This window comes from Chiroxiphia lanceolata, chromosome 20, assembly GCF_009829145.1.
Source record: "Chiroxiphia lanceolata isolate bChiLan1 chromosome 20, bChiLan1.pri, whole genome shotgun sequence".
NCBI classification, from domain to species: Eukaryota; Metazoa; Chordata; class Aves; order Passeriformes; family Pipridae; genus Chiroxiphia; species Chiroxiphia lanceolata.
This window is the reverse complement of record NC_045656.1, coordinates 8,742,099-8,769,360: the sequence shown is the minus strand read 5'-3', so window position 1 is coordinate 8,769,360 and position 27,262 is coordinate 8,742,099. Positions and strand designations below refer to the sequence as shown.

At 43.6% G+C, this 27,262-nt stretch overlaps 2 protein-coding genes across 2 annotated transcripts in view; both read right to left on the bottom strand.

Moving 5' to 3' along the window:
* Nucleotides 1-5,444, bottom strand: part of YPEL2 (yippee like 2) — a 29,051-nt gene extending 23,607 nt beyond the window's left edge. Inside the window, exon 1 of the mRNA XM_032707122.1 lies at nucleotides 5,363-5,444. The gene's annotated coding sequence lies outside the window, so the exon portion shown is untranslated. The remainder of the gene's footprint in view (nucleotides 1-5,362) is intronic.
* Nucleotides 5,445-9,761: 4,317 nt separating this feature from the next.
* GDPD1 (glycerophosphodiester phosphodiesterase domain containing 1) lies at nucleotides 9,762-26,666 on the bottom strand. The gene is made up of 10 exons (XM_032707120.1): nucleotides 26,323-26,666; nucleotides 22,052-22,094; nucleotides 18,497-18,632; nucleotides 17,807-17,852; nucleotides 17,159-17,277; nucleotides 15,688-15,777; nucleotides 14,687-14,820; nucleotides 14,457-14,516; nucleotides 13,639-13,690; nucleotides 9,762-13,112 (listed from the first exon to the last, which is right to left on the bottom strand). The coding sequence occupies exons 1-10, from the start codon at nucleotides 26,456-26,458 to the stop codon at nucleotides 12,990-12,992; spliced, it is 939 nt and encodes a 312-aa protein (XP_032563011.1). The 5' UTR covers nucleotides 26,459-26,666; the 3' UTR covers nucleotides 9,762-12,989.
* Between the last annotated feature and the right edge of the window lie 596 nt (nucleotides 26,667-27,262).

Below are 27,262 nucleotides of genomic sequence, written 5' to 3'. Positions count from 1 at the left end.
TTCTTTCTAATTTCACCTCAACAGGCACAGGACAGCCAGGACAGGCATCACCTCACAGGCCTGGCTTCTTAATTCATTACCTTTTCCAGGCCTGTCTCTGAAACCACAGGAACATGGAGTGCAGGATCCAGCCTCTCCCGAGGAATGAGTGACACCTCTGGCTGAATTCTCTTCCCACTCTCCGAGGGGTTGCCTGGCAGCAATATCTTTGCAATGCAGAAGAGGCTGTGCTGCTGATAAGGAGCAGCATGGCAAGATCAGAGCTGCAGGCTGCCCACCTCCAAATCCAACACCTCCAGCCAAACCCTGTGTCCAGCTCCAGGAGAGGCCGGAGAGGCACCACAGCTGGGCAGGACTCCTTGGAAACAAGGAGCACTTATTTGTGCTCCTACAAGCAAATCCCACAAAATTTAACACACAAATGACTCCATTTCCTCCTTTACATTTTGCAAAAGTCGTGCCAGCACCCCCAGGATGGGGTGACAGCCCTTCCTTCATCTGAAGCAGCCAAGGAGACAGGAGATAATCGAGTGAGGGAACAGCAATGGCTCCAACACACTGTAAAACACAATTCCTCAGCTCAGGAAAGCCCCATATTCAAGGGATGGTCACATTTGGAGCCACAGATCAAGGCCTTGGCCAGTATTACCAACATACAGACTTCTACAAAAAGAAACAAGACCCTCACTTTGCTATTCCAGCACCAATATGAACTAAGGCATCAAGGAAAAGCTCTTCCCACCCAACTGACCATTTACTGACAAAATGGAAATGCTCTTTATCTTCCCAACTTCTCATCTTGATTTGTTTTAATTGCAGAACACTCTGGCTGTCCAAATAATCTCCTATCATTACATTTTTTTTGGTGCTCCTTAGATGGCTCTATTATCTCCCTTTCTGGCAAATGCAGGAATGACTAGGATTCAATTAATTGGGTCTGCTGGATGGATCATCTGTTTCCCTGATAAAAGCTGGGTACTGACAGGGAACACGGTGAGAACATTTATCTATTCCAAGGATCCTTCCAATATCCTCCAAGGCACTAAAGAAGGATCTGCCATAGCTGCCTGTCACGACTTATTATTTGCAAGCTGCCCTTGTTGAGCCTTGGGAGTTTTCACCTGCTCACAAATCCTGTTTGCTCAGAGGGTTCTTCCCAGGAGCATCTTTTCCCTGCCCAGCAGCTCACCTGTCACAGGACAGACAGGGATTTTACTTTCTGCTCTGGCACATCTCACTCTTTTCCCAGGAAAGCCAAGGTGGTGAATTCTGACCCATCTCTGCCAGAAACACTTTTTATATGCAACAGTTACTGTACTAACAAGGGATGAACTTCCAGTGGCAGTTCAGCCACTGTCCTCACCCTCCTTTAGCAACACTGTGTCAAGGGGGCAAAGTCAGGTGAAGATTTAGAGCTTGACTCTTCACATGACAGACACTTTATAACTGAATCTAGTTTAAGAAGGTCAAGTCAGCTGTTACCTTGCCAGTTTTTGTCATTAGTTCCTCCTGGATATCCTCTCCAGCCTGGATGTGACTGCCAAGGTACATGAACTGACTCACCCCTCACAGCCCTGACCAATGTTTGAGATGGGAGTTCCTGGGGCTCTCGGGGAGATTTCTTATTTCCCCACAGTTAATAATTAACTCCAACTCCTTTTTTATTTTTTTTTTTTTTTTTTTGTGCTGCTGGACAGTCTGTTTTCAGTAACATCTTGCCTGGGCCATCCTTTAGCAATATTCCATCAGTGAAACCTCAATCTCCCAGAGCTCCAGGGCTCCGAAATGCCCAGGTCACACCATGGTTTTGTCCTCACGATGCAGCGAGTGCCAATGTGAAACAGGAGAAGGGAAGAGAGCTCTGACACCACTCTGCCTCCCCTCCCAGTGGATCCCAAAGTCCTCTGAAGGGCAAATTCAAAGCATCCCCAGCTTTTGAAATTTTAAGTTACTTTGTTTTTGAGCCTTCGCCTGACCGCGGGAGTTTGGTTCTGAGAGAGTCACGATGTCAGTGGGAAAAAAAAAAAAAGGGAGCCAAAAAACCAATTTATTTTTGTGAATTGGCAAAACACCACACATTTTAATGTGCCATACACACCTGGGCAGGTGTAAAAGGACTGATGTCTAGCTGGATGTGTGAGGAGACAGGAAGGCAGCTCCTACACTCCCTTACCTGCACTGACTCACACTGCCTGGCACTATCATCTGTTAAAGCAAGAGTGAAGCAGGGATAATAGCTATTTACTAAAAACAGAGGAGCGTGATTAGCTTTAATTAGCATTGTCAAGTGACTTGAGATTGTCAGGTACAAGATGTGGGAGAACTAAGTCTCATTAATTATGTTATTTCCTGCAGCCTTAAGTGGCTTGGCCAGTCCAGTGACGCTTCCGGAGATGGAGCTGCTCCTGATGTCCAACACATCCCACTCCAGAGGGGAAAACACTCTCAGAAAGGCCTGGAAGATGTGGCTGTTGAGTAAAGGGTCACAGAGAAGAAGAATCAAGAACAATCAGAGCAAGAACAGCCGCTGGCCCTGACAAATGGGGACAAGAAGGCAAAATGACAAGGCAGAAAACAGACTCGGGGAGAACCAACTGCCAAACTCCAGGGAGGATGAAGAGCAGGGACCAGTGGGGGCAACAGGGAATGTGATTCAGGCCCAGGACACAGCATTTGTGGAAAACCGTGTTTTTATTCTCCTAAAAAAGACCAACTATAAAATGCCTTTGTTTTGGAAGACAGAAATCCAGATCCTCAATGGGCATCACACCACCAACACACACGATGATTTGTGAGCTAAAAAACCTGTCCTGAAGAACTCAAAAACCCTTGAGAAGGAATAAGCCCATCTCTTCATGGATTAGTCTTGGCTTCTGGAAGGCAAAGGAAACCTGTCCTTAGCTGCTAGTTACTGTGACTAGATCTGGAAGAGAAGACCTGCAAATAAACAGGTACAGAAAAAAGGATCCTGAAGGACCAACTTACAGGTCTCTATCAAGGAGGGGGGGAAAAGAAAGCTGAATATCCTGATTTCAGTGTGATAAATAGACTCTGCTCCCCTGTTCTGCCTTGGACACCCTGATCAGCTTGAAAGCAGCCACAAGAGAACTGAGTTTCTCCATTCCAGACTCCACTTAGGGACCCCTCCTGAACTCCTCTGCACCAGCACTCCACAGCTGACCTCTAATGAAGACTCTGCTTAAGCTCAAGCAAACAAACCTCTGCCAATTAATGGCCAGAGCCCAATGAAAGCCTGGCTTTATTGGTGTCTCTTCAAGAGGCTTCCACGCACGTGGTGATGCAAGAACACGAAATAAATGGTTTTTGCTCCCCTGCAATCCTTGCAACGCTTTTGTAGTACCACAGTAAGATCAAGGAGCTCCCACTTTCTAAACTGCCAGCCAGGACCTACCCAGAGTGACCAGTTCCTTAATTAAATTCTCTCTCTGCAACAGGTATTCATTCCATGAGTCAAGGAGCTTTTGAGGGAATGTGGATTTACAGGTAGGGATGTTGTCTTCCTCAACACAACCCTGACTCAACTACACCCGCCAAGCAGCAAAGAAAGAAATCCCTTTTTTAAAATCTCTGAACCTGGAGGACATGAGGGAGCTCAAGGCCCAACACAGCTCTGCCAGTTAGTCCAATCCTGGCACTGTGAAAGATACACCTGCAAAGAAGGCTTAAAAAAAAATTAAATAAATAAATAAAGGATGTACTTGACATCTTCATCAGATGAAAGCAACGTCTCTGCCCTCCCCAGAGCATTCCCAACCTCAGCTTCAAAGCACAACGCTCACTTGTACACGGCCTTTCAGCAGGAAACAAGAATCAGGGATCCAGGGAGAAAAGAACATCTTAATTCCCTATTCCAGCACTGCAGTTACACAGCAAACAAGGTTTACAAGGAACCAGAGGCGTGGATCCGACACGACGAGAGCTCAGAGAAAAATCAGTGGGAGCGCTCCGCAAGAATGAAGTCACAAAAACACATCCTTTCCAGGCAGAATCCTCTCACGGATTAGAAGTCAAGCTCCCTCAGTATCTGCTTGTTTACAACCCTCTAACTCAACACAGGCCTCTCTGCACTGCCCGGCATAAGCTTTAAGTAACTGTAAACGCATTAGGAGAAAATCCTCCTCCGGAGCAGGAGCAGGCCCCGAGGAAGGCACTGGCAGCAGGGCAGGTGCTGTGTGTGTGTCCCTCCCTTCCCAGCTGCTGTCACCGGGCTGACAGGCCTCTGACAGGCCTTCCTCGGGCTGTATTTACACACAGAGAAAGGCGGGGGCAGGTTCGCTCCAGTCAACTGCAGGAGAAGGAGGTGAGGTTTTCACTTCTTTTTTTTTTTTTTTCCCCCTCACCCCGTTAAAATCACGTTTTAAAGCGCAGAGTTTCAAATCGGTTTGGCTTAAAAAAAAAAAAAAAAAATCGGCGTTAAAACCTGAAGCTACGACCCCGCAGCTCGCCCCAGAGCTGCTCCCGTCAGCTCGGACTTGTGGATCGAACCCAGAGGTTTCTACGGAAGCCCCTCACCCTGTCACCCTGCAGGGCTCTGCACGAGAGGAGGCTGCTACACCCTCAACCAGCGGCGACAGCAGCCGCACAGCCCGGCCGAGCCACCCTGCGCCTGGTTTCGGTGCTCCATGAGTCAAAAGTGCCCGGGACAAGGCCGGGAATGCCCCTTCCAGAGGCTAATCCCGGTGCCCTGTGCCACCCGTGCCGTGATGTCACCGCCGGAGCCACCGCCTGCAGCGGGCAGGGCCCGGTCTCCAGGGGCTCCGGAGTGTTGGTAAATAAATACAGAGCTGCTGCTGCTGCTGGTGCTGCAGGACACGGGGCAGGACCGCCCCGCACCCGGAGAAGATGCTGCACCTCCCGGGGGTCCCATGGCGGGGGTCCCACCGCGACCCTCCCGCACAGCTCCGTGCGGGGCCACCGCGGGGTTATCGAGCGCTTACAGCGAGAAGGGCGGCGAGGAAGGACCGTCCCTGCTCCTCCTCCTCCTCCTCCTCCTGCTGCTGCTCCTCGTTGCCTCCCGGGGGTCCCTCCCGTCCATCCCCAGCCGGGGGGATCCCACCGACCCGCTCCCGCCTTCCCCCGCACACAAAGGCGGCCGCTCGCCCCTCGCCAGCCCCGAGGGGCTCCGTCAGTGCCGGTGAAGGAGGCGGGGGGAGCCCCCCAGGGCCAGCGAGGTGGATGGAGGGGGGGACGCGGCGACACACGGACACGGCGACACACGGACGCGGCTGTGGCGCAGCTCCGCGCAGCCACACAACTCCAGCCGCCCCGCGGGCCAGGACCCCCCAGATCCTCGGCTGCAGCCCCCCCAGCACTGTCCCCCCTCTCCCGGTGCCTCACTCACCGCGGTCGCCCCGAGCGCGTCCCGGCGCGGAGCGAGCGCGGCGCCGCCGACGCGCACAGAGCCCTCAGCGCCGCCCCCGCCCGCCCCCCCCGCGTCTTATACCTGGCCGCGCGGCTGAGCGGCAGCGCCGCGGGCCAATCGCCGCCCGCCGCCACATAGCAACACGCCGTCCATTGGCCGCGCGCGGCCGCAGCCCATTTACTGCGAGCCAATGGGAGCGCGGGGGCTGGAGGGGGGGGGAGAACGGGGGGCGGGAGCGCGCCCCGCGCGCGCACGCGGGCGCGCGCGCGCGGCTCTTAAAGGGGCCGCGTCCGCCCGCGCGGGGAGAGGCGCGGGGGGAACCCTGGTTGGGAGGGGGGTAACGCGCGGGGTGGGGATGCTCGGGGGGCACCGCAGCACCACGCCATGGCCCCCGCGGGCCCGCCCCTCCCGGGGTCCCAAGGCCAGGGCTGTGGGCGCTTTCCAGGGGCTGCGCGTTATTTGCGACCATTCCTGCGCGGGTAATTGGCGTTAATAAACGGTGGTAATTAGCGGGGCCTGCTGCTCCGCGGTCCGAGCAGTTCCCAGACGCAGCCTGAAAATCCACCAATGCTGCCCCGGCTTCTCCGAGGACTAATTGCAAAATGAAGATATTCCGTATTTCTGCTGGAAATCTCCATCAGCTCCATCCCACGGTTTTTTTCCAGCGGTGATCTCGGGAATCTTGTGCCCAAACAGCGCAGCTGTGCTCACACAGCCCTAGCACACACACGTCTGGACCTCACACACACAGCAAACCCCGAAAAGGGCAGGGGCACAATTAAAAGCCGCCCTCTCCGAGCACCCTAATTAAGACACGAGCTCCCAGCAGCTCCGAACGAGGTAATTTGAAGGCTTTTTGGTCCCAGCACACACAGCTCAGCATTTGAGTGCTAATAACAGTAATTCATCACTGTACAAACACAGGTTTAATAATCCCAGGCTGGTTTAGGGTGGAAGGGACCTTAAAGCTCATCCAGTTCCACCCCAGGTTGCTCCAAGCCCCGTCCAACCTGGCCTTGGACACTTCCAGGGATGGGGCTTTTAATTAATGTTTCCTCTCTCCCCTTTCCTCACACCCAAGGATGAAAGTTCTACATCTTCTGGGCTGAAAGACATTTGCTTTATGAGCTTATTCTTGCTCTAGCACTCTACTGCTTTAGCAAATTCTTAATATTTTAAGCAACACTGCAGTAATTGGTAAATTCCTAATGACTGAAAGGGCAATGATCTGGTTCAAATGTTAAATATATGGAATAAAACTAAGTAAGGGGTGAGAAAAGGCAATATTTCTATTAGTTGTCATATTCTTTCTTATTACATGTGGGTAGAAATATAAATTAAAGATATAAACTAAATCTCTTTTTCTCCCATACCCCTCTGATCCCATTACTAAGCAGGTGCCAGCTGGTTAAAGGGTTCTACAACCAGATTTTAAAATTTAAAAAAAGGACATTTTTCCCCCCTGGACACTTCAAATATTGATTTGTGTATTGATAATTAGTGTATTCAATACACTTCTGTTATTGAAGATTCAAGCACCCAGGTAGTCAGTAGCTGCAAAATACACTCAATAAAGAAGAATATTGCTGTGTTGAAATTCAGCTGCACTGAACGTTTCTGGACAAGGTTGTCTGCAGGAAGTGGTGACAAACTTTGCTTGAACTTTAAATCACCCAGACTTGTGGAAAGTAACCACAAGAAACCACCAGCAAAATAAATTTGCATCATCAAGAGGCTGCTTGATGCAGAGCAGTGAAATTGGTTCTTTTCCCACCTCTGCAGCAGAATTTTCAGTTTGCTGATAAAAATACATTATATTGACAAGGTGAACATCAAGATTCTTTACATGTATACAAAGGTTTCTGCTGCAAGAAGCCTGGTTTAGGGTGGTGATTAATTGGAATTATATTGATGTAAGTTCAGCCTCACTAGAGGGGATTCACACAGAAAAATAACACCATAAAAGGCCAAAATTTTTTCTTTATGTTCTACATCCACATATTTTACAAAAACTGGAAGGTTTTTAGGGGTAACAGTGCTTCATTAGCAGCATTTCACTGCCTTTTGAAAAATAAAATGCTGGCTGGGTTAAATGCAACTTTCTCCTCGAGGTTTCAAGTCACTTTTTCACATTTGATTCTGGTCACAGAGGCTGGTTGCAAACTTTTCCAGCCCAGCTTGAGCAGCACCACGAAACTTTTGCTGGGCTGAGCTTGGGAGAAATTTATTCATTTTTTTTTTTAAAAAATAAACTCTGAATTTTGGCTCTAACCTGTAACTTCCAGCTGAGCAGCTCAGCAGGATTTTAAAAATTTCTCTATTTGCAAACACCCACTTTTTTTTTTTTTTGGAGCCTGAGCAGCACAGCTGCTGTTTCCCTGCTCAGTGTCTGCCACCTTTTAAACCTTTATTACCTTTAGACCAGAAAAGCCCCAACTGACAAAGGATCACTGCCTGGGGGGCACTTTTGCCATGGCAATAGTGAGGGGAGGGAATATCAGGTTGATGCCTCAACATTTCAGTGTTGCACTACAAATGGTGCTTAAAATCTGATCAAAACCTCAGTTTCTGAGCATTCCCAAATTCTGTTTGCAGCTGGTGTTACTGGCCTTGTTATTAAGATAGACGGGATCAGATGAGGTTTCTTCTTCATTTGTAAATTGGGAATATTTCAGACTTTTTCAGAAACACCCTCAAGCACTTCAGGTGTTTCCATCAGTGACAGTAGTTTTCCTTCCCTAACTCACAGCATCGTAATTTTAGGTCCAACAACCTGTAATTGTTCCCCCGTCCTTCATCTCATCCCCTAAAATCACCAAGACATCAGATGTGAGGCTGTAAAACTCATTGCCTACAGCTGATCACTCCTATTCCTTCCCACGGGAAAATTCCAGGGTTTGGAACTGGGAATTCCACCATCCCTAAACCCACTGTCCAGCTCAACCAGCCCCAGAAAACTCAGGACCTGCAGCTGGACGAGCCTCCTGTTTTAACCCAGCTCTGCACTGCAGGTTCCTCATCCCTCTGGCTGCTGGGAATTGCCGTGTGGAGCACAGAGCTCCATGGAAATCCGGCGGGAATCCGCGGGGAATGCGCGGGCTGTGGCGGCCTCCTGTGGCAGGAGGACGGTAGGGACCGACCCGTGGATTTGTTCAGGTTGGGTGGCTCGTGTTTCCTACACAGTTTCATCCGCTCTCCAGGGATTTTATCCATCCTCTCTTGCTCATCAGTGTAGAAAAACATATTCTGAATATTCTTTAAAATACTTACACTTCGAGTCTTCTTGCTTTGGGTAAGAAATCCAAATTTCTTGGATTCTGAAAATCTCCTGAATCATCTGTTTGCTTTATGACAGGTTACACAACCTGAAGGGACCACAGGCAAACACTTTCCATCTTCAAAAGAAATGTGGCCACTCATTAATGCTTGAGTGGAATTGGGATTCCATCTTCTGGTTTATTATCCACTTGGAATGTGTAATAAAAAAATAAAATACCATCCAGAGCAACCTGGGGAACCCTCTCATCACCCTGCCCAAATCCTTTAAAAGTTACTAAACACCATTGCATACAAACCTCCACTTCACCTAATAGGAACCCCTCAAGGCTTTAAAATTACACTTGACCTTAAAACCTACTATTTAATGTTATTTAATGAAAATCCAGTAGGAAAGCTGGAAATTTATCTCCAGGACTAGAGGGAATGTTAACCTGCTCATCCTCAGACAGGACAACACAGTGTACAGAAAATTCTGCAAGTGGAACTCCTGTTAATTACAAACTCAAAACAGCTCCTTTGCTGTCCCCAAATCAACCTGTCGACTCCCAGAGGCTGTTTATACTCAATAATCCATTGATTTTTCATTGATCATCCCCAATCTCACCATAAATCTCCTAGAAAAGGGAGCAGGTGGAAGACATTGTGGGGGAGACAGAAAAAGTGTCCTTAGGACATCACAGAAAGGAATAATTTAAAGAGTGATTTAAAGGCCACAGTAAAATAATTTAAAGTGTAAATCATCAGCTCTTCATTGTTTCAGAGGCCAAATAGATGAATATGATTATTAATCAAGTGAAAAAAGCAGACACAGCCCTTTTGCAGTGAAGGCTCTCATTTCAACCTGCAGTTCCCTCAGCGTTTTCACTCCCCCATTCAATTCAGGTGTGATTTACATAATAAATAGGATGTGACATCATCCACAGCTGGGAACTGCTACACTCTGTAATTAAACTAATGTGTCTGATGTCTAGAACCAGGCTACACAAGGTGGATTTTGTCAGTGCTTTCAAAACCTGACCTGTGATGTTATAAATGTGCACCAGAACCAGGCCACTCATCAGCAAACAGCAAACACCAAACAGCACATTTAACACAGGACCACCATCAAAAGCTCAACGTTTACTACACTGCAAATATAAAATCATCATCACAGAAATGAGGCTCTTAGGCAAAGAAGTCACAATTAGTGTTTAAGTTTTAGATCTTTTATGAGCAAAGACGTTTTAACGTGCCACATTTCAAAAGCGTTGATCTCACTTTACACAGAAAGAGAAAACCCTTCATAGCTTTGGAGCTACAGAGGTGCACAAGGCTTCCTGCAAATTAAAAGTGCATGAAATACACACATCATCCTTCATACATAAAATATTCTGCAGCAGGGTTGAGAACACAGTAAGTGTTAAAAGAACATTTAGAGTTAAAAGTACCTGAAAAGAATCTCCCCTCGAAGAGAGGGATCAACCGAACATCCTCCTGGACAGTTGTGCAACTTCCCAACAGAAGCTTTTCTGCACCAGTGGGTTTAAAAAAATAAAAATAAAAAAAAAAAAAATCACACAGCGAGTTCTGGAATATTTAAAACAATTATTTGATACAGCAAACATTCAACAGTTGCCTCAAATCCATGTTATTTTGTCACAGGCAGTTTTCATGGCCTGAGCCCTGTGCATTGGTGCTCAGATCATCCAAGAGACCAAATTTTAGTCTTGTGCTAAAGCCCAAACAGGTGAATGGATAAATTCAGCAGCTTTTCCAGCACTGAATCCCTTCCCTCACTTAAATTCCAGATATTAAGAAGCAGATTTATCCAAGGTCATGTATAAACAGCACAGTCAAAAGCTACATCAGATGTGGGAAGATTGGTTGGGTCTAATGGCTGAAAAATGTGTTGAGCATCTTTGAAGGCAGAAATTTCCAACACTGCTGCTAGAGAGGAAAAATATTAAAATTAAAAAACTACATCTGTGTTTTGTCATTCAATACAGAATAATGCAAAATAGTTTATTTAGTCAGTGATGGGGGGAACTTGAGAGACAAACCAAGTCATCACGTGTCCCTTGACAGATTAAAAATGGTATTTTAAAACTTAGGTCTTCCTAGCCTAAAAAAAAAAAAGGTTTTGATGTGTAAGTGCTATTTGGTAGCAATCTCTAAAACCAGAATTAACTTTAATTGAGGTGCATGTGTTGGAAATTCAATAGCAATAAAACTGAGCTTAAGGAAACCACACTGCATAAAAACTACCTGGGGCTACAAACTGGTATTAACCCAGATTAAGACAGAAAAGTAAATTAAAAATTCCACCTACTGAGCTGCAAATGGAGCCTATTCTACAACTATTCTGTGACTTCTAGAAAGGAGGCAGAGCTATGACTTGACTCATTATTAGAACTTATCTGACCAGACAGAACTGATCTGAAAGGGAAACAAAAAAGCTTAGTACATAAAAAATAATTCATCCTTTTTCCCCTGAACAGTTTAAGAAGATACTTTTTCCTCTCTTCCATTCAATAAGCAACAAGGGTGATTAAATCAGGAGGAAATGGAATCTGCAGTCACCTTAACCAGGCAGATATTGAAAAGGACACCATTAACTCATTTGCCACCATCAGTAAAATCAGTTAAATCCCAAAAATCAGTAGTTTCTTCCATTTCATCCAATAGAAATATTCCTCAGAAAGGAACTGTAATGCAGAAACAAAGCACTATCCATGCAGATGGATTTGGCTTTCCAGCAGCCTCCTCACAGACATCTGACACAGCAAAGATGCTCCATGATGACAAATTTGGGAGGGTTCTTGCCCTGCCATATCTGAGCTACCAAGGGAAAAACGACTTTCCAAGTCCTCCTAACAGTGAGTGTACCTTGCAGGGAATGCACTCCTGCATCTGGCCACTGTATTTATTATTGAAATCCATCATTTTCATGTGAAGGGAACAGATACTGCTGGAATAAAAACTAGTGTTCAGTGACAGTCTCTGCTGATGAAATGACTGAGCTTTATACATGGCATTGGGTACAATTAAGCCACAGTAATTAAGCTCCTTCTGACCCCTCAAGCACTGACATGGGCACACCAAAGCACAGGGGCACTGCAGGCTCAAATCTGTCTGGCACATGGATACCACCTGCTCCCAAGGACAGGGCAGCACATGAGGGTATTCCAGAAACACCCTCCTGCCTGATCCCATTCCACAATCCCTGGGGTTTCCTGGCTTTTGCCAGGGAAGTTATTTCCATGTCCATGCACGTGAACTTTATGGCTATTGAGTGGACTTCTGTGGAGAGCAAAGATCAAAATTTACACACATTCCAGACTGACACTTTCTCCCTTTATAAATAAAAACCTGCTTTGGGTGAATTCATCTGACAGGAACTCCTGACCAAACTTAAGTCTTCTTTGGTCCCTCACCCTAAAAACGATTTCCTGTTCATCAAAATGTGCAAAAGACTTGCAGGACATTGTGTTCCTTTGTGAAAAGGCTATTTCAAAGTGAGTGTATTCTGGGGTAAGTGCAATCTGCCTTTCTGGAAAGCCACACACTGCCATGCCAAGGTCAGCTCACACCAGGGGCAAACCTGGAGCCTTGAGCTGGAACTCAGTGTCAAACCTAGATCCTGGCTCAAATATTGTATTTAGACCTTGACCAACAAGTCACAGTATTACCATCACATCACAAAGGGTTTAAACCAGCTGCAGCTCAAATCCAGCATTCCTGCCAGAGAGAGCAACAGAGTAAATCCATCCTGACTGAGTGAATTTTGGCTAAAAAGTGACCACTTTTACTGACTGCACTTCACAGGCTTAAACCACCTGGCCACACACAGGGGCTGCTTTGCTGTTTCTCCTGTGCCTGGTTTTTTTTTTTTTCTTTTGCTCCACAAGTTACCTGAAAACTAAAAGCAACACAAGAAATGCAAGCACACAGGTTACACTTCCAGAAATTCTCCAGTTTCTGCTCACTAAGATATAACTGGAATAACTGATGTGTCTTGACACCTGTGTAGGAACACTTGTGACAGGTAAAATAATGCTCATTATCTCCAGGTACCCAACTCTCTTCCTAGTCATCACAATTTGTGAAGTGTGCCATTGCTAAATGAGCTCTATTTACAGATGTAAACTATGTGGTTACAGTTGTAAAATAAATAGACAACCTTTACATTAGGTAGTGACTTGACAACAAGGTAAACAGATCATCCAATTACATCTTTCCAGCAAAATGATCTGTGGATGCTGCCCCCAATTTTTTTTTTTTTTTTTTTTAATGAAGAAAATCCTTGGCTCACAATCTATTCTGCAAGAACTTCCTCGGTTTTCTTCTTTTATGCTGGATAATTATGTAAAAACTCCTTCAGTTTTGTGGGATAGTCTGTCATCACTCCAGTTGCTCCAAGGTCAAATGCTCTCTTGTATTCTTGTTCTTCATTCAGTACCCAAATGTACACCTAAGATAGGAGAGAAGAACAAATTATTACAGGAAATACTAAGTTGGTTTTTTTTTTTTTTTTTTTAAAGGTGACTTTTGACCTCAGTTGTTTCATGTGAGACAGATGATGCCACATATATTTAAAATGATAAATTATTCCCTTATGATGCCACACAAACACGGCCTTTCAAGAGGGACATTTTTTAGTGGTGGCTCCAATTCCATTTCACCAAGACTTTAGATCTTTCTAAAAGTCAAACATTATTCTGTGAAAACTCCACAACAGGTATATAAACTGATTTTGAGGCTTCAGTTTGAAATGGGGAAAAAAAACCCAACCAAACTTAGAAGGATTTAAATTAAAAAAAAATTTTCCAAGTATACCAATCTTTCTTTGCAACCACAGATCTGCAAATACAATAGGAACTAAAGAGCCATTTATCATCCCAGTAAGACAACAGAACATGTTGGGGAGAATATGAACCCTCAATTAATCAGTTCTCACTGGGTTAAAAGCACATTTCTTTAGTTTTGCCCCACTGTACCTGAATGCCCCGAGCTGTGAGGTGGTCAAACAGTGCTTTCCTCATCAGCAACCTGTGGAAAAGAGAGAGGACTTCAAACACACATCAAATTTTCAATGTCTGTTGATGCTCTGTAAATATTTCCACAAGGAAGTGAATAGAAAGCTCATTACAGAAAAACTTCCTGTTCAAGCAGCTCCAGCCTGGTTAATTCTGACACCCAGAAATCTGCATTAGCTCTGGTTATTTTATCAACCTGCTGAAGCTCAAACCCAGCAGACAAATCCTTCACCCCTGGTACCACATCTGATGAATCAACCCTCTTGCTTTTGGAAGAGATTTTATCCTTCCCACCAAAAGACACCAAAATTCCGGTGGCCACCTGAGAAATTAAACTAACACATGTCAGAGACAGAAACAAGAGCCAGGAGATGCTCCCTGCAGCCTCAGAGCCTGTGACTAAGATCCCTCTGAAGCACTGATGTCCTTAAAATGTAAAGTGTTCCTTGTAAGGCAACCCCGACAACGTTATGGAACAGTCACATCCATGAAATCTGCATTTAATTGCACGTTAATCAGCTGAACACACTTCAAACCAGAAGTTAAATAGGCTCAACTGGAATAATGCCCACTGTTACTGCACTGCTCCAGAGCATGAAAAATAAAAGCATTACAGGACACCTGCATAAGATTTGAATATGATTCATCCTGACAAAAAGCTGGAAAAACCTTTAAAAATATAACACATGGTTACAGCAACAGCCAGTCTTAGTTGCTTAAATCAACTGTTAATATAAAGGCAAAATACAAATAAAAATTTAATCAGATGAAAATCTTACGTGTCAGCCAACCAGATAATGAATTTCTGGCTTCTTGACATCTTCTGTGGTTCCTTCAGCCTGTTGAGGAAGAAGAAATAAAATTATCAGAGGGCAGATTAAAATCTGATTTGAGATGTTCCTGCAAGAGGAACACGCAGAATTAATCCTGCCCTTGCTCAAATTAGAGCAGTAATTTCACTGACTAAGACAGTGACTTGGAATTGGGTTACACTGGGACTGGGACTCACTTGAGGATGATGGAAGGCATTGGAATTTCAAAGAATTCCTCCTTGAAGGGAATGAAGGGCAGCAGGCCAGTGTAGAACAGGCCAAGGAGCAGGAGGACACGCTGGGCACAGAAGATGGTGGCAATGTCAGAGTTCTGCAGGAACCAGGAAAGAAAGATTCTCAGTTATCTTGGTAGATTGTCCAGGCTGCTGCAAATAAATTTAATCATCACTGCATGTTTAAAATTTTAGGCTTCAATTAGAAATGGGGAAAAAAAACCAAACCTGAACTTAGAGGGATTTAAATCAAAAAGTCTTTTTCCAAGCATACAAATCTTTCTTTGCAACCACAGAACTGCAAATACAACAGCTCAGGAATTAAAAAGCCATTTCTGATCCCAGCAAGACAACAGGACATCATCAGTGCATGCTTAAAATTTTTATTAGTTGCACCTAAAGATTCAGCTGCCAGCTCTTTATATATGAAACTCTATACGTATCCCTGCCACCAAACTTGAATTTCTCTTTCTGGTAACTTGAAATCCCCTGGAATAAGCACAATTTTTAAATTCCTCAGCACAAGAAGGAATAGAATTACATCTGCACAACAGCCTTATACTGATGAAACTCCGTCAGCTAGTGGCCACGTGCATTATTTTCATGAAAAGAAACAGACAACAAGCAGTCCTTAAAAAAATTGATTTTTATCAGATAAATGATGTGCAAAACAGGCTCTAAGGATACCTGGCATAAAGCTGTAATGCCCTTTATTACATAAAACAAGAGTAAAACATGATTAAGGTTAAGTCCTCAAGTATTTTATTGCAGAGTGCAGGGGTGTAAACTGTGCCTGACTTATTTTATCAGAAGAGTAAAGCAGAATACAATCGAAGCACAGAATCTCTCCCCACAAGTAAAGCCTGGCCTGGCTAAACCTGGATTTCCAGGGGGCTTCCCTGCACATTTTGTGACCCCCCAGCAGCAGGCAGGCAAGGCCAAAGCTCAGCTGGGCCCATCCTCACCTCCTTGAAACACTTGGAGACGATCTCATAGTTGACATTCCCCCACACCGTCAGGTGCTCCCTCTTGTACTGAGTCACCAGCTCTGACACCTGCAGCACAAAGAGCACAACTCTCACAGGGGCACTGGGGGCCCAGATAAAAATGGTTGTCAGAGAACTCAGAAAAATGGGATGTGTGTCCATATATCTATAATAATAGAATTTATGGCCATATATTTATAAAATATATTTATATCCATGTGTCTATAAAAGTATAATTTATGTCCATGTATGGATTAAAAATATTTATGTCCATGTATGGATTAAAAATATTTATGTCCATATATTTTTAAAAATATATTTATGTCCACATATAGATAAAAATATGATTTATGTCCACATATGGATAAAAATATGATTTATGTCCACATATGAATAAAAATATGATTTATGTCCACATATGGATAAAAATATAATTTATGTCCACATATGGATAAAATATATTTATGTCCACATATCACATATGGATAAAATATATTTATGTCCACATATGGATAAAAATGAAATTTATGTCCATATATAGATAAAATCTATTTATGTCCATATATAGATAAAAATATATTTATATCCATATATTTTAAAAATATTATTTATATCCATATATAAAAATATAATTTATGTCCACATATGGATAAAAATGAAATTTATGTCCATATATAGATAAAATCTATTTATGTCCATATATAGATAAAAATATATTTATATCCATATATTTTAAAAATATTATTTATATCCATATATAAAAATATAATTTATGTCCATATATGGATAAAAATATAATTTATGTCCATATATAGGTAAAAATGTAATTTATATCCATATATAGATAAAATATATTTATGTCCATATATAGATAAAAATGTAATTTATGTCCATATACAGATAAAAATATAATTTATATCATATATAGATAAAAATGTAATTTATGTCCATATACAGATAAAAATATAATTTATATCATATATAGATAAAATATAATTAATATCATATATAGATAAAATATAATTTATATCCATAAATTTATAAAATATAATTTATATCCATATATAGATAAAATATATTTATGTCCATATATAGATAAAAATATAATTTATATCCATATATAGATAAAAATATAATTTATATCCATATATAGATAAAATATTATTTATATCCATATATTTATAAAAAATGATTTATATCCATATATTTATAAAAAATGATTTATATCCATATATTTATAAAAATATAATTTATATCCATATATTTATAAAAATATAATTTATATCCATATATTTATAAAAATATAATTTATATCCATATATTTATAAAAAACCCTCTTGTTTTGGAATGTCAGCATCACCAGAGGTTGGACTCAGTGATCCCAGAGCTCTTTTCCAGCCCAGTTGAGTCTGTGGTTGTGTTTCACTCCCTCTCAGGTTTTTTCAGGTACCTTTTTGATCAGCACATTGTTGTTCATTTTGATGTCAATGTTGACAGGAGTTGTTGGGAATGCCTCAAACACCTCTTCCAGGAGGGGAATGCGGTTGTCCTTCCCCTCACACTGACACTCTGGGGAAACAAAGTTGTCACTGCTGAGGCCACTTTTATTAAAAGCTGAGTTGTCACAGCACTCCTTAAAACCTTAAAAAAACTTTAAAAAAAGTTACCACATTTTTAAACAAAAAAAATTACTTTATTCGACTGAAATTAATTATGACAAGCTCGTTTCCATAATGAAAAGCAAGTTGCACATTTAGGTTTTAACTTCATGAAATTCAGACGTTATTTAGCAACAGTAGGAGTGCAGGCAATGCTAAAATCCTGAAATAGCAAACACAGCCTCAGTTACCACACACCAAATGCAACAAGATTAATATGAAAAAAACACCAAAGGAGAACAAAATTTCCTTCTGAGCTTAAAGTCTTACCTACAGTAACTACTGAGCTGGTTTCTAAAGCTAGGATTGTATTTCAGTTTTAAAACCTACCAAGATGCTGATAGAAGAAAACCCACTTTTATACCACCAAATAGGAAGCTACCATACTATAAAATGGAAAATTAGTTATTGTAAATTAAACCAGCAAGAGATAAACTTACCTTTCTGAAATGTGACATCCAACTTGCAGAGATACCGTGGAAGTTCCTTAAAAATAAAGGGAAATGGAACAGTGATTCAAATGCAGGGATGTAACCATGACCTTCTCCAAAAAGACCAAAAAAACCTATAATTCATAAGCCATTTATCTCTAAAGGCAAAAATAATACTTTTTTTAGTGTCTTCTCACCAAAGAAGTGATTTAGTAGCAGCACATTTGGTATTACTTGAATTATTGGACTTCTTAAATTTCTGTTACCTGCAGCTGAATAAAGCAAAACATTTCCAGATGCCTTCCTGAAAATTCTGAGAATTCCACTTAAATATCAGATGGAAAGTTCTGTAAGACAGAACTTGTACAAATGGGATCCATCTACCAATTTTCCCAGTAAAAGTCTGGTCCCAGCAGGAGCAGCTTGTTGAGTTACCTTGCTCTGTCATCAGAACAGGCCCAGCTCCAGGGAGCCATTCATCCCACCAGAGGGGTTCATCACCCTCTGGAATGTGCCAGGTTTGAGCCTCTGACTGCACAGGGAGTTTGGTGAACTTTGGGTTGGTTTTGGCAAGACAAGGTGAATCCTGTCCTTTGGTTTTGGGGACGAGGCACACAGACACAAAACCTTCCTGCCCACCTCAGCCTCTCTACAAACTCATTTTTAAGCATCTCCCAGCACGTTTTCTGCTCAACTCACAGAGTATTTGAGGTCAGAGATGTTGACATCCACTCCTGTGGATCTCTTCAGGTTCTCATCATGGGACACAACCACTTGCTCATCCTTAGTCAGGTGACAATCCAGCTCCAGCATGTCTGTTCCTAAATTAACAGCACTGCAAGAGAAGACACATGTGCTCTGTCCACGTCCAAATCCAACATGTCATTCCATAAACTGATCCCACTGGAAGCACTTCAGATGCTTTATGATGCAATGGATCCTCACAGGCTTGCTGCAAACAACTCTGCTGCAGTGGGAAGCTGATGCATGAATAAATAATGAATCAAAGATGGGATTTGAACACAGGACCTTTGGCTCCATCTTCCATAGGAATCAGCCTGTGGAAGCTGTGGATTGCAGGATTGAGAAACCTACACCTAAAGTATTCTTTCAGAATTTGGAGTGTGATGTTCATTAGTGGTAGCACATTTAGCACTGGAGGAAGTGAGCTGTTGTTTAAGAAAGTAATCAAATTTGTGGTAACAGAAACAACAAATGACAGGGATGTGAAAGTCTTTTTTTTTTTTTTTTAACTTGCTTTCCATCCATTCCTGATTAATGTATCAGGAAATTAGCTGTAGGACTTTCAGGCTCTTGGCTTTTTTGGGTAGCAAAACAACCTTAAAAAAAAATATCATTTTAAAGAAAAACTTTTAATTTAAAGAGAAATGGACCACTAAAACATCTGGTCATATTTTTAAATAAAAATAGCTATTCCTGTTCCAATCCACTGCTTTGAAAAGTTCTAATCCAATCCCAAATCCACTCCACAGCAGCTTGGCTCACAGGAGGAGTAAAGAAAGCAGGGAAGTGGCAATAACACTGAGGAAAAATAAGCACAAGAAAGCTCACACTAGAACAGAAAAACTAAGCTTTACTGCAATGAGAAGGGAATGGCTCATTTAATTAGAAAAGATCCTCAGGAGGTGTCATTCCAGCAGACAGATAAAAGTCTGAACACTTCCTTCCAAACCCTGAGCTGTTCTTTTTATCCACCCATGGGCAAACCTGCAGCCCCTCTGAGCTGTGCCCACGTGGGACCCAAAGCTCTGTGACTTCAGTGACAGCCTTTTCCTTATGGGATTTATCATCTCACAAGCCTTAAACATTCACAAATGCAACAAAAACCAACCAAACAAACAACAAAAAAATCAGAACATCCCCCCTTAAGTGTTTAACACAATTTCTGGTCCAGCTGGGATAACGATCAAGAGGAGGGTTGTCAAATTAAAACCAATTTGTGAATTGTTTTCCAGTGCTGCTAATTACGAATTAGGAGAGGAACAAAATCCTGTTACATATGGAAGAATCACAGGCTGTTCTGGGTGATTTTTTGGTTTTTTTTGTTTTTTTTTTTTTTTTCCTCCTGAGGAAAAGCATCTCCAAATCTGCTGCAGGAGATCTGCCAAACTGGGAGAAGATGTTCCCATCTAGTACCACATATTGTCATTTAACCAGTAGAATTTATCAGAAATATTAGGGCTTGAGAAAGGCAGGGCTGGTGGGAAGGAGGAGAACAACAACCTTCCTTGTTAACAAATTTGGGGATTTGCCAGGCCCTCGCTGCTAAATCAGCTTCCTGAAGTGCTGAGCTTTTCCAGCTGGAAATCAGTTTGTTCTGCAGCTCTGTAATAACATGTCAAATCCACACTGCTCCAGACAAGGCTCCACATTCAGAACCTCATGTGGAGTCAGATCCAGCTGCTCCAGAACTCCAGTTGTGAAGGAGGCTCACATTTGCAAATTAGGATGAGAGTGCTCTTGGCTTGAAATTAGTTATTTTAAAATCTAAAACCAGCACAGACTCATTTAAATGCAGTATAACATGATTACAGTCCCCCCTCCCCCCCAAAAAAAAAAATCTATCAGGCATTTTATCATGCAAAACCAAAAATATAGTGTCTCTGGTACAAAGAACTTTTATTTGACTTCCAGGATATTTGTAAGTTAAGTTAATATAGAACTGGAAATTGCCAATAAGGCCTCCTCCCCCCATACACTTTGTTTCTATACTACTAAAATAATGTCTTCATTATCATGCAACAGTATTAGATAATCTCTAATCACTGTTAAAGTGCAAATAGCATAAATAAAGCTCTTGTCAGTACTTAGATAACTGTAATTAAGGCAAAACCAAGGGCTGCAGACACACATTCTCTTCTGGATTCAGCTACAGCAATAGCCAAATATTCCTGCTTGTCCAAACCTGCAGGAGCAGCTCCTGCAGACACACCCTGTTTGTATTCAGGTAAAATCCCTTGGATTATAAATTCAACAGTTCCCACCAGCCCTCTGAGCCAATCAGGATCATTTCCCACCATCCAGATCAGTGATTTTCTACCCCACTCCTTTTACTTGTGGAGATGGGAATGGGCAGATGGGAAGCACAAAGGTTTTGCCCCTTCACAGAGGGAGCCAGAATTTCTACTGCCTAACACAAGGTAATTGCTCTGACTGCTTGTCTGGCTCTGAACTTTGCTACTGGCACCTGTGATGAGTTCAAAAACTGGACCTCAAAGCATTTGTTACACTACAGCTATAAAATAATTAAAGTGATCAGAAGAGAGTCAGATAAAAGACTGTATTATCACCAAATATATGACTCCTAGCACATTCCTTGCTCCAAGCACTACAGCTTATTTCTGGGAACGAAATAAAAGTAATTAAAGTGTAACTTCCCTCGTAAGAGCCCTTCATGTAAAGAACCAGCATGATATTAAATGAAAATTAAGAAATGGTTAAAAAAAAAAAAAAGAAGAAGCACTTCCCAGAAAGGCTGGTAGCAGACTTGAAGAAAGGCAGGCCAGCAGGAAAAAAAGAAAACCACACAAAACTATGCTGGGCTTCCATGGAGATAGAAAAATAGTGCAGCACTTTCTTTTCTTTGGTTGGGAGAGCTGGCACTCCTCAGGCTGCAGGGGAACAGCAAACTGATGAGGCCACTTAGCACAAAGCAAATTATAAAACCCCAAAGAAAACAAAGAGAAGCCCACATAATTTTGTCCCTTCTCATTAGCAGCTGGAGTTTGAGATATGCTCCTTTTTCAAATGCCTTTGAGGACCTTATTAGAATTCACTGCTTAAATGCTGGAGGCTTAAAAGGCTTTCTGGTACCAACCCCATTTTAAACCCCTGGGTAAGAGGCTTTCACACGTTGCGTGACTGAAGTGTATGCAGGGGAAAAAAAACATGACATTTTTAGCTTTATAATGATAAATAAACTAACAGGAGTAATCACCATTAAACACAGAAGCAGCATTGTTTCCTGTTTTATGAGCTAGCACAGGAGATCAGGCCCCAGGGGTTCTATTTCCATTTGTTCTTGTGCACAGATCCTAATTTGTGGTATCCCAACTCCTCCTGGTTTAAATGGATGTTTGGCAATCCACAGAAGTCACCCAAAGGAGAGATGACTTTCAGAAATAGGACACTGCACCCCAAGAGCTGATGGAAGTCCCACCTTCCTTGATTGCTTCACTCACTAAAGACACTGAGAACACCTAATTTAGGATTACAGCTTCCTTTTGTACTCACTGGTGAAAGGCTGCCATTGTGTTCTCCAGGTTCTCTCCAGCACCTACAGAAATAACAGAAATAAAACATGTATAAAATCCTTTTCCTCCCCTCCACCCCACTGAAAATAAATTTTAAAAACAAATGGATTTTAAACATGTCTATATTTTAAGGCAATATTTGGAGGAATGAGTATGAAGCTCGAGTCAGAAATCCCCGTTGCCACCAACCTACTGGAGAGACAGGACCTTCTCAAGGTAAAACAATTAAAAACAGAAAAAAAAAAAAAAGATAACTCAGTTTGGATTTGTGTGACACTTTGAAAATACAAAACAAAGTGTTTGTTTTACCAGAGGTTCTTCCTCAAAGCCACTGTATTTGGCTGGGACACTGTGCTCCACAGCACATGCAAAAAGTCTATTTGAGAGTTGATGGGAGGAGTAACAAGAGGAAAAAAAACTACAGAAAAAGCACCCAAGCCACCCTAAAGCTGATACTCCCTTAATGTATAACCCAGCTGATGCTCAAAGAGGTGACAATCTCTTTTTTCCAGTGCAAAGATATTCCCCAAACAGCACAAATCTGTCAGTAAAGGTTTCTGCTGCTGGCAAAGGGAGATTTCCCACAGGAGGAATATGAAACTCATCAACTGCTAATAAATGAAAGGACAGACAAATAAAGTTCTCTCTCAGGCAGGAGTAAACTCTGCAACTCCTGAGCCATCATTCTCTGCCTAAAAATCCGTATCAATCAGCCTGATTAGGGAGTGGAAAAGGTTTTTGCCTTCTCCCTTCCTCAGAAAATTGGCAGTATTATAGACTGAAAAACAAAACAACCTCCTGAGGATGCATGTGCTGATGAGGATATCTATGCAAATTTTAACTGCTCTTTGACAGTAATGAATGACAGACTTTGTAAACAGCAATTACAAAAGCTCCAATTAAGGCCTTGCCTATTAACAAGACCTCACCAGGACATACTTACCCAAGTCTGTGTTCAGTTACTCAATGAAAGCAATGCACAACCAGCAATTTAAAATTGTTGGTCTCAGGTGAGCTCCCCTTGGGAGGTTTACAAAATGAAAGATTTGAACTCAGAACATAAAGGCAAAATCTGCAGGGTTTAACATAAAACAATATGGTAAATCCACAACAGCTTCTGTGGTTAGGCATTCACCAATATTTTGTGCAATTTGATTGTAGAATTAGGAATTGTTCTGGGATAGAGGAGAACATGAAAACCTCATGGTATCCATGTGCTGATTCCCTAAAGATGGGAAAGCCCTGCTGGATGCTTAGTTACCAATTAACTGCAATGATAATAGAGGTGTTTAGATAACTTATCAACTGTGGTAATACAGCCCCTACATCCTGAATTCTAAGAGAGGGAGGGAAAAAACCCGAGTCAGTCTTCAGTTTGTGAACAAAAGAGTAACATCCTAACATTCCTGGGCAGAAGTTTTCCAAAAATAAAACCTGAAGTGACTGATGTAACAAGTCACATGTGAGGGAGGCAGGTCTGGTGACTCAAAGGCCTGACTTGGGTCACTGAGGGGAAATGAGGAACAAAGTTGAGACATCAGCTGGAACAGGAATTCTAGATCAGCAAAGTGGCTTTCACAGACCACACCCAGAAGGAGGAACTCCACAACCCAGGGATCTGATGGACTAAATCACCTTCTATCCTGGGCTGACCAAAGGGCTTCTGACACTTCCTCAGTTGTACCTCCAGATCCCTGTGCTGTCACATTCCCAGTGAGGAACTGACCTTCCCCAGCATCCTGTGAGCCAGAATGGGAACATCCACTGGCATATTCCCACTCTGAAAGCACCACCATGGCCAAAGAGGGAGTCAACACCCTGCACTGGCTCAAGGACATGACCCTCAGAGGTTTTTGGGGTTTTCCCCCACAGGAGCCTGTTAGGAAGAACGCTGCCAGCAGGTCAAGGGAGGTGATTGTTCCCCTCTGCTCACACAGCTGGAGGGATGTGTCCAGTTCTGGGCTCCAAAGTGCAAGGCACCCATGGATCTACTGGGAAAAAATCCAGAGAAGGGCTGTGAGAATTAAGAGGTGATTCTTTTGTACAATGAGAGGCTGAGGGGGGTGGAATTGTTTTGTTCTGTTTGGAAAACAGAGGCCAGGAAGGATCCAACGATGTCTAAATACCAGATGGGAGGGAGTAAAGACAACTGAGCCAAACTCCTCTTGGTGCTGCCCAGGGAAAGGACAAGAGGAATGGGAACAACTTAAAATACAGGAATTTCAGTTTATAAACATAAGTAACCCCCCCTTTTTATTGCAAGGGTGATCAAACTCTGGAAGAGGCTACCCAGAGAGGTTGTGGACCCTCCATCCTTGGATGTAGTCAAATCCTAACAGGACCAGGTCCTGGTCCACCTGCTCTGGTCAGACAAGATCATCTCCAGAGGTCCCTTCCAACCTCAACTATCCTGTGTAAAAACCATAATCCTACCCTGCCTCAAAGACCCTTCAACCCAGGGCTGCTGGCACTGACAGAGGACTCTAACACAGAATATCAGGATTTAATTATTGTTCTCAGAAATGACAGATTTTAAAATGATGCAGAAATAAATGAGGGACGAGTCCACTGATGAGCTACGAAATAAGAAAATACTTGCACAGAGAAGTGAGTGAAATCAAACCCCTCAGACTTAAAATGCTTCACATGCAAGGTTTCATCTCAGAGAGGAAAAAGCCAAACAAGTTAAGTGTTATCTTGATCTCCCCAGTTAATTGGAGTAATGCAATGGGAAACCTGACACTGCTTCTAAAGCTACAGCATGACTGGAGCCTGAGGAGAACTCAAGTCCCACAGGAATTTATATTACAGGGTAAACACCCCAGAGAGTAAAGAGTAGGTGATCTTCAGCCTGAGCAAAGAGCTGCTGAGATGTTCAGGGCTGTGCTCCTGCCTCGGGTGGATTTCAAAGGATACATGTGGACACAGAACAGCCCACAGACCGTGGACTTTGCCTCTGAGTGCCTAAGGAATAATCCCCCCTTAAGTAAGGCTTTCCTGTTGTTCTAATGGAGCTTAGAGCAACTGGCCCAAACAGTTGCATTGGAGGCTTAGGGCTGTGTATCTTAACTAAGGGCCTTGCAAGGAAGTGAGAAGAGAGGATTAAGGAGATCATTCCAAGTCCCAACAAAGTCGCCTGCAAGTTTTTTACTGCTTGCAAATCACACAAACAGGTAACACTTGAAATTAAGAACTTTGTTCCTTGAAGGAAAGCACATACCTACCAAGAAACAAACAACATATGTATTCCACACCAAAAGGCGTATTTTATGCTATATTTGAAGACTACAAAGAAACTTAAACTGCTGTATAAACAAAAGGAAAGAAATGCCAGTAATAAAAACTATAAAGATCAACTCTAGTTTTTGTATTGTAATGATTCCAGGCAGAGCAGTAAAGGACCACTGTCTAGAACTGTGATCAACCCTTGCATAAACTGGCTCAGGATATGGTATTGAAAACTGCTTAAACTCAGCCTACCTCCCACAGAATATAAAAAAAAAAATTCTAGAAAACTGACTATTTCCACAGACTGAATGAGGCAGCAGAGAAAAAGCACAGAACTGATCTTCGCAGAACAGGAAAACACAACTCACCGTATTTTTTTTTTTCCTCCCAGTGCTTCGGAAAAGGTGGAAGAAACTTTTAAAAACCTGACTTAGCTATTTGAGACAGAAGCAGAGAGCCAACCCACAAGGCCTTGGCACAAGGAGGGGACAAGACTCTCAACCTGGATCGGTTTTACCAGGGCACTGAAATAGTCACTGCCTGCAACGCCAAGGGGGGCAAGAATAGAGCCACAGCAAATTGTGTTCCTCCCGAAAAGCAGAGAGCGAAGCAAACAGGAGGTCGGAGGTAAGAAAATTGATCTTTTGCACCTCATCTAAGGCACAGTCAGAGGTGTCTCTCGTTAGGGAGAGAAACAGCAGAATACGGACTCGTTAGAATTAAAAATATACACGTTCGAGAGGGGAACAAAGCGAAACGAAGCTGATTTCGGCCGGCGCCGTTTGACTTCGGAGATTAATTCGGCGCCGAGACGAAGCGCTGGTCAGCAGGTGGCACCTAAAATTAGGCTGCGGGAGGAAGGTTTAAAGGGAGCCCCGCTGCGAGCCACGGGCACAGGGGCCGGGGAGGGAGAGAGCAGCATCCCGGGAATGTGGGGAGCACCGCCCGGGGGCCGCGGAGCCCTGAGGAGCGGCGCAGGGCGGGAAGGGTTCCCTCCCCTCGCCCTCCATCCCCCTCACTCACCGCCGCGGTGCGAGATGTGCCGGCAGCGAAAGCGCTGCCGCTTGGGCCGGTGGAGCAGCCCCGGGCACTTGAGGAGGAGCGCGGAGGTGAGGACGTATCCGCCCAGCGTGGAGAGCACGTAGAGCGTGGCCGACATCCTGCGGCTCTGTGGTTGCCCCCGTCCGTATCCCGGTCGCCGCCCGGCGCCGCTGCGGGACCCGCAGGCTCTGAGGGAGCGGGAGCCGCTGAGGGAGCGGAGCCTCTGCGCCCGCGCAGCGGGGAGAGCGGAGAGCGCAGGCGCGGTGCGCGCCGGGCCGTGAGGCGGGAGCGCTCCCCTCAGCCGCCGGCGGCTCTTATCAAAAACCACTTCGCCAAGCGCCGCGGGCAATTCTTGTTTAAATTAGATTAACGCGCTTTAATTTCCCCATCTCGCCGTCCCCGGCGGTGCCCTCCCGCTGGGCAGGTGGAGGGATGTGTTTTTTTCCACGCCCAGCGCCCGCCTGGCGGCCCGGATCATCGCTGTGAAAAAAAGCCACTTGGCAAAAGGTGTGGGCAGTTCTCAGTTACGCGCTTCAATTTCCCACCTCGCTGCCGCTGCTCCCTCCTCGCAGGCGGAGGGATGTTTTCCCCACCCGGCCCCTCAGAGATGTCGTATTCCAAACAGGAGGGGGGCATTTTCCCCACCCCGCCCCTCAGAGATCGTAGAACCGTTTGTGTGGGATCTCTGAACATGCATCTAGTCCAACCTCTAATGTATTCCCAACGGGAGAGATGCATTTTCCCCACCCAGCCCCTCAGAGATCATAGAACGGTTTGTGTGGGATCCCTGAACATCATCTAGTCCAACATTTCCCACACCCAGCCTCTCACAGATGTTTTATTCCAAACAGGAAGGATTTGTTTTTCCCCACCCCAGTACCTCGGAAATGTCATATTCCAGACAGAAGGGGTGCGTTTTCCC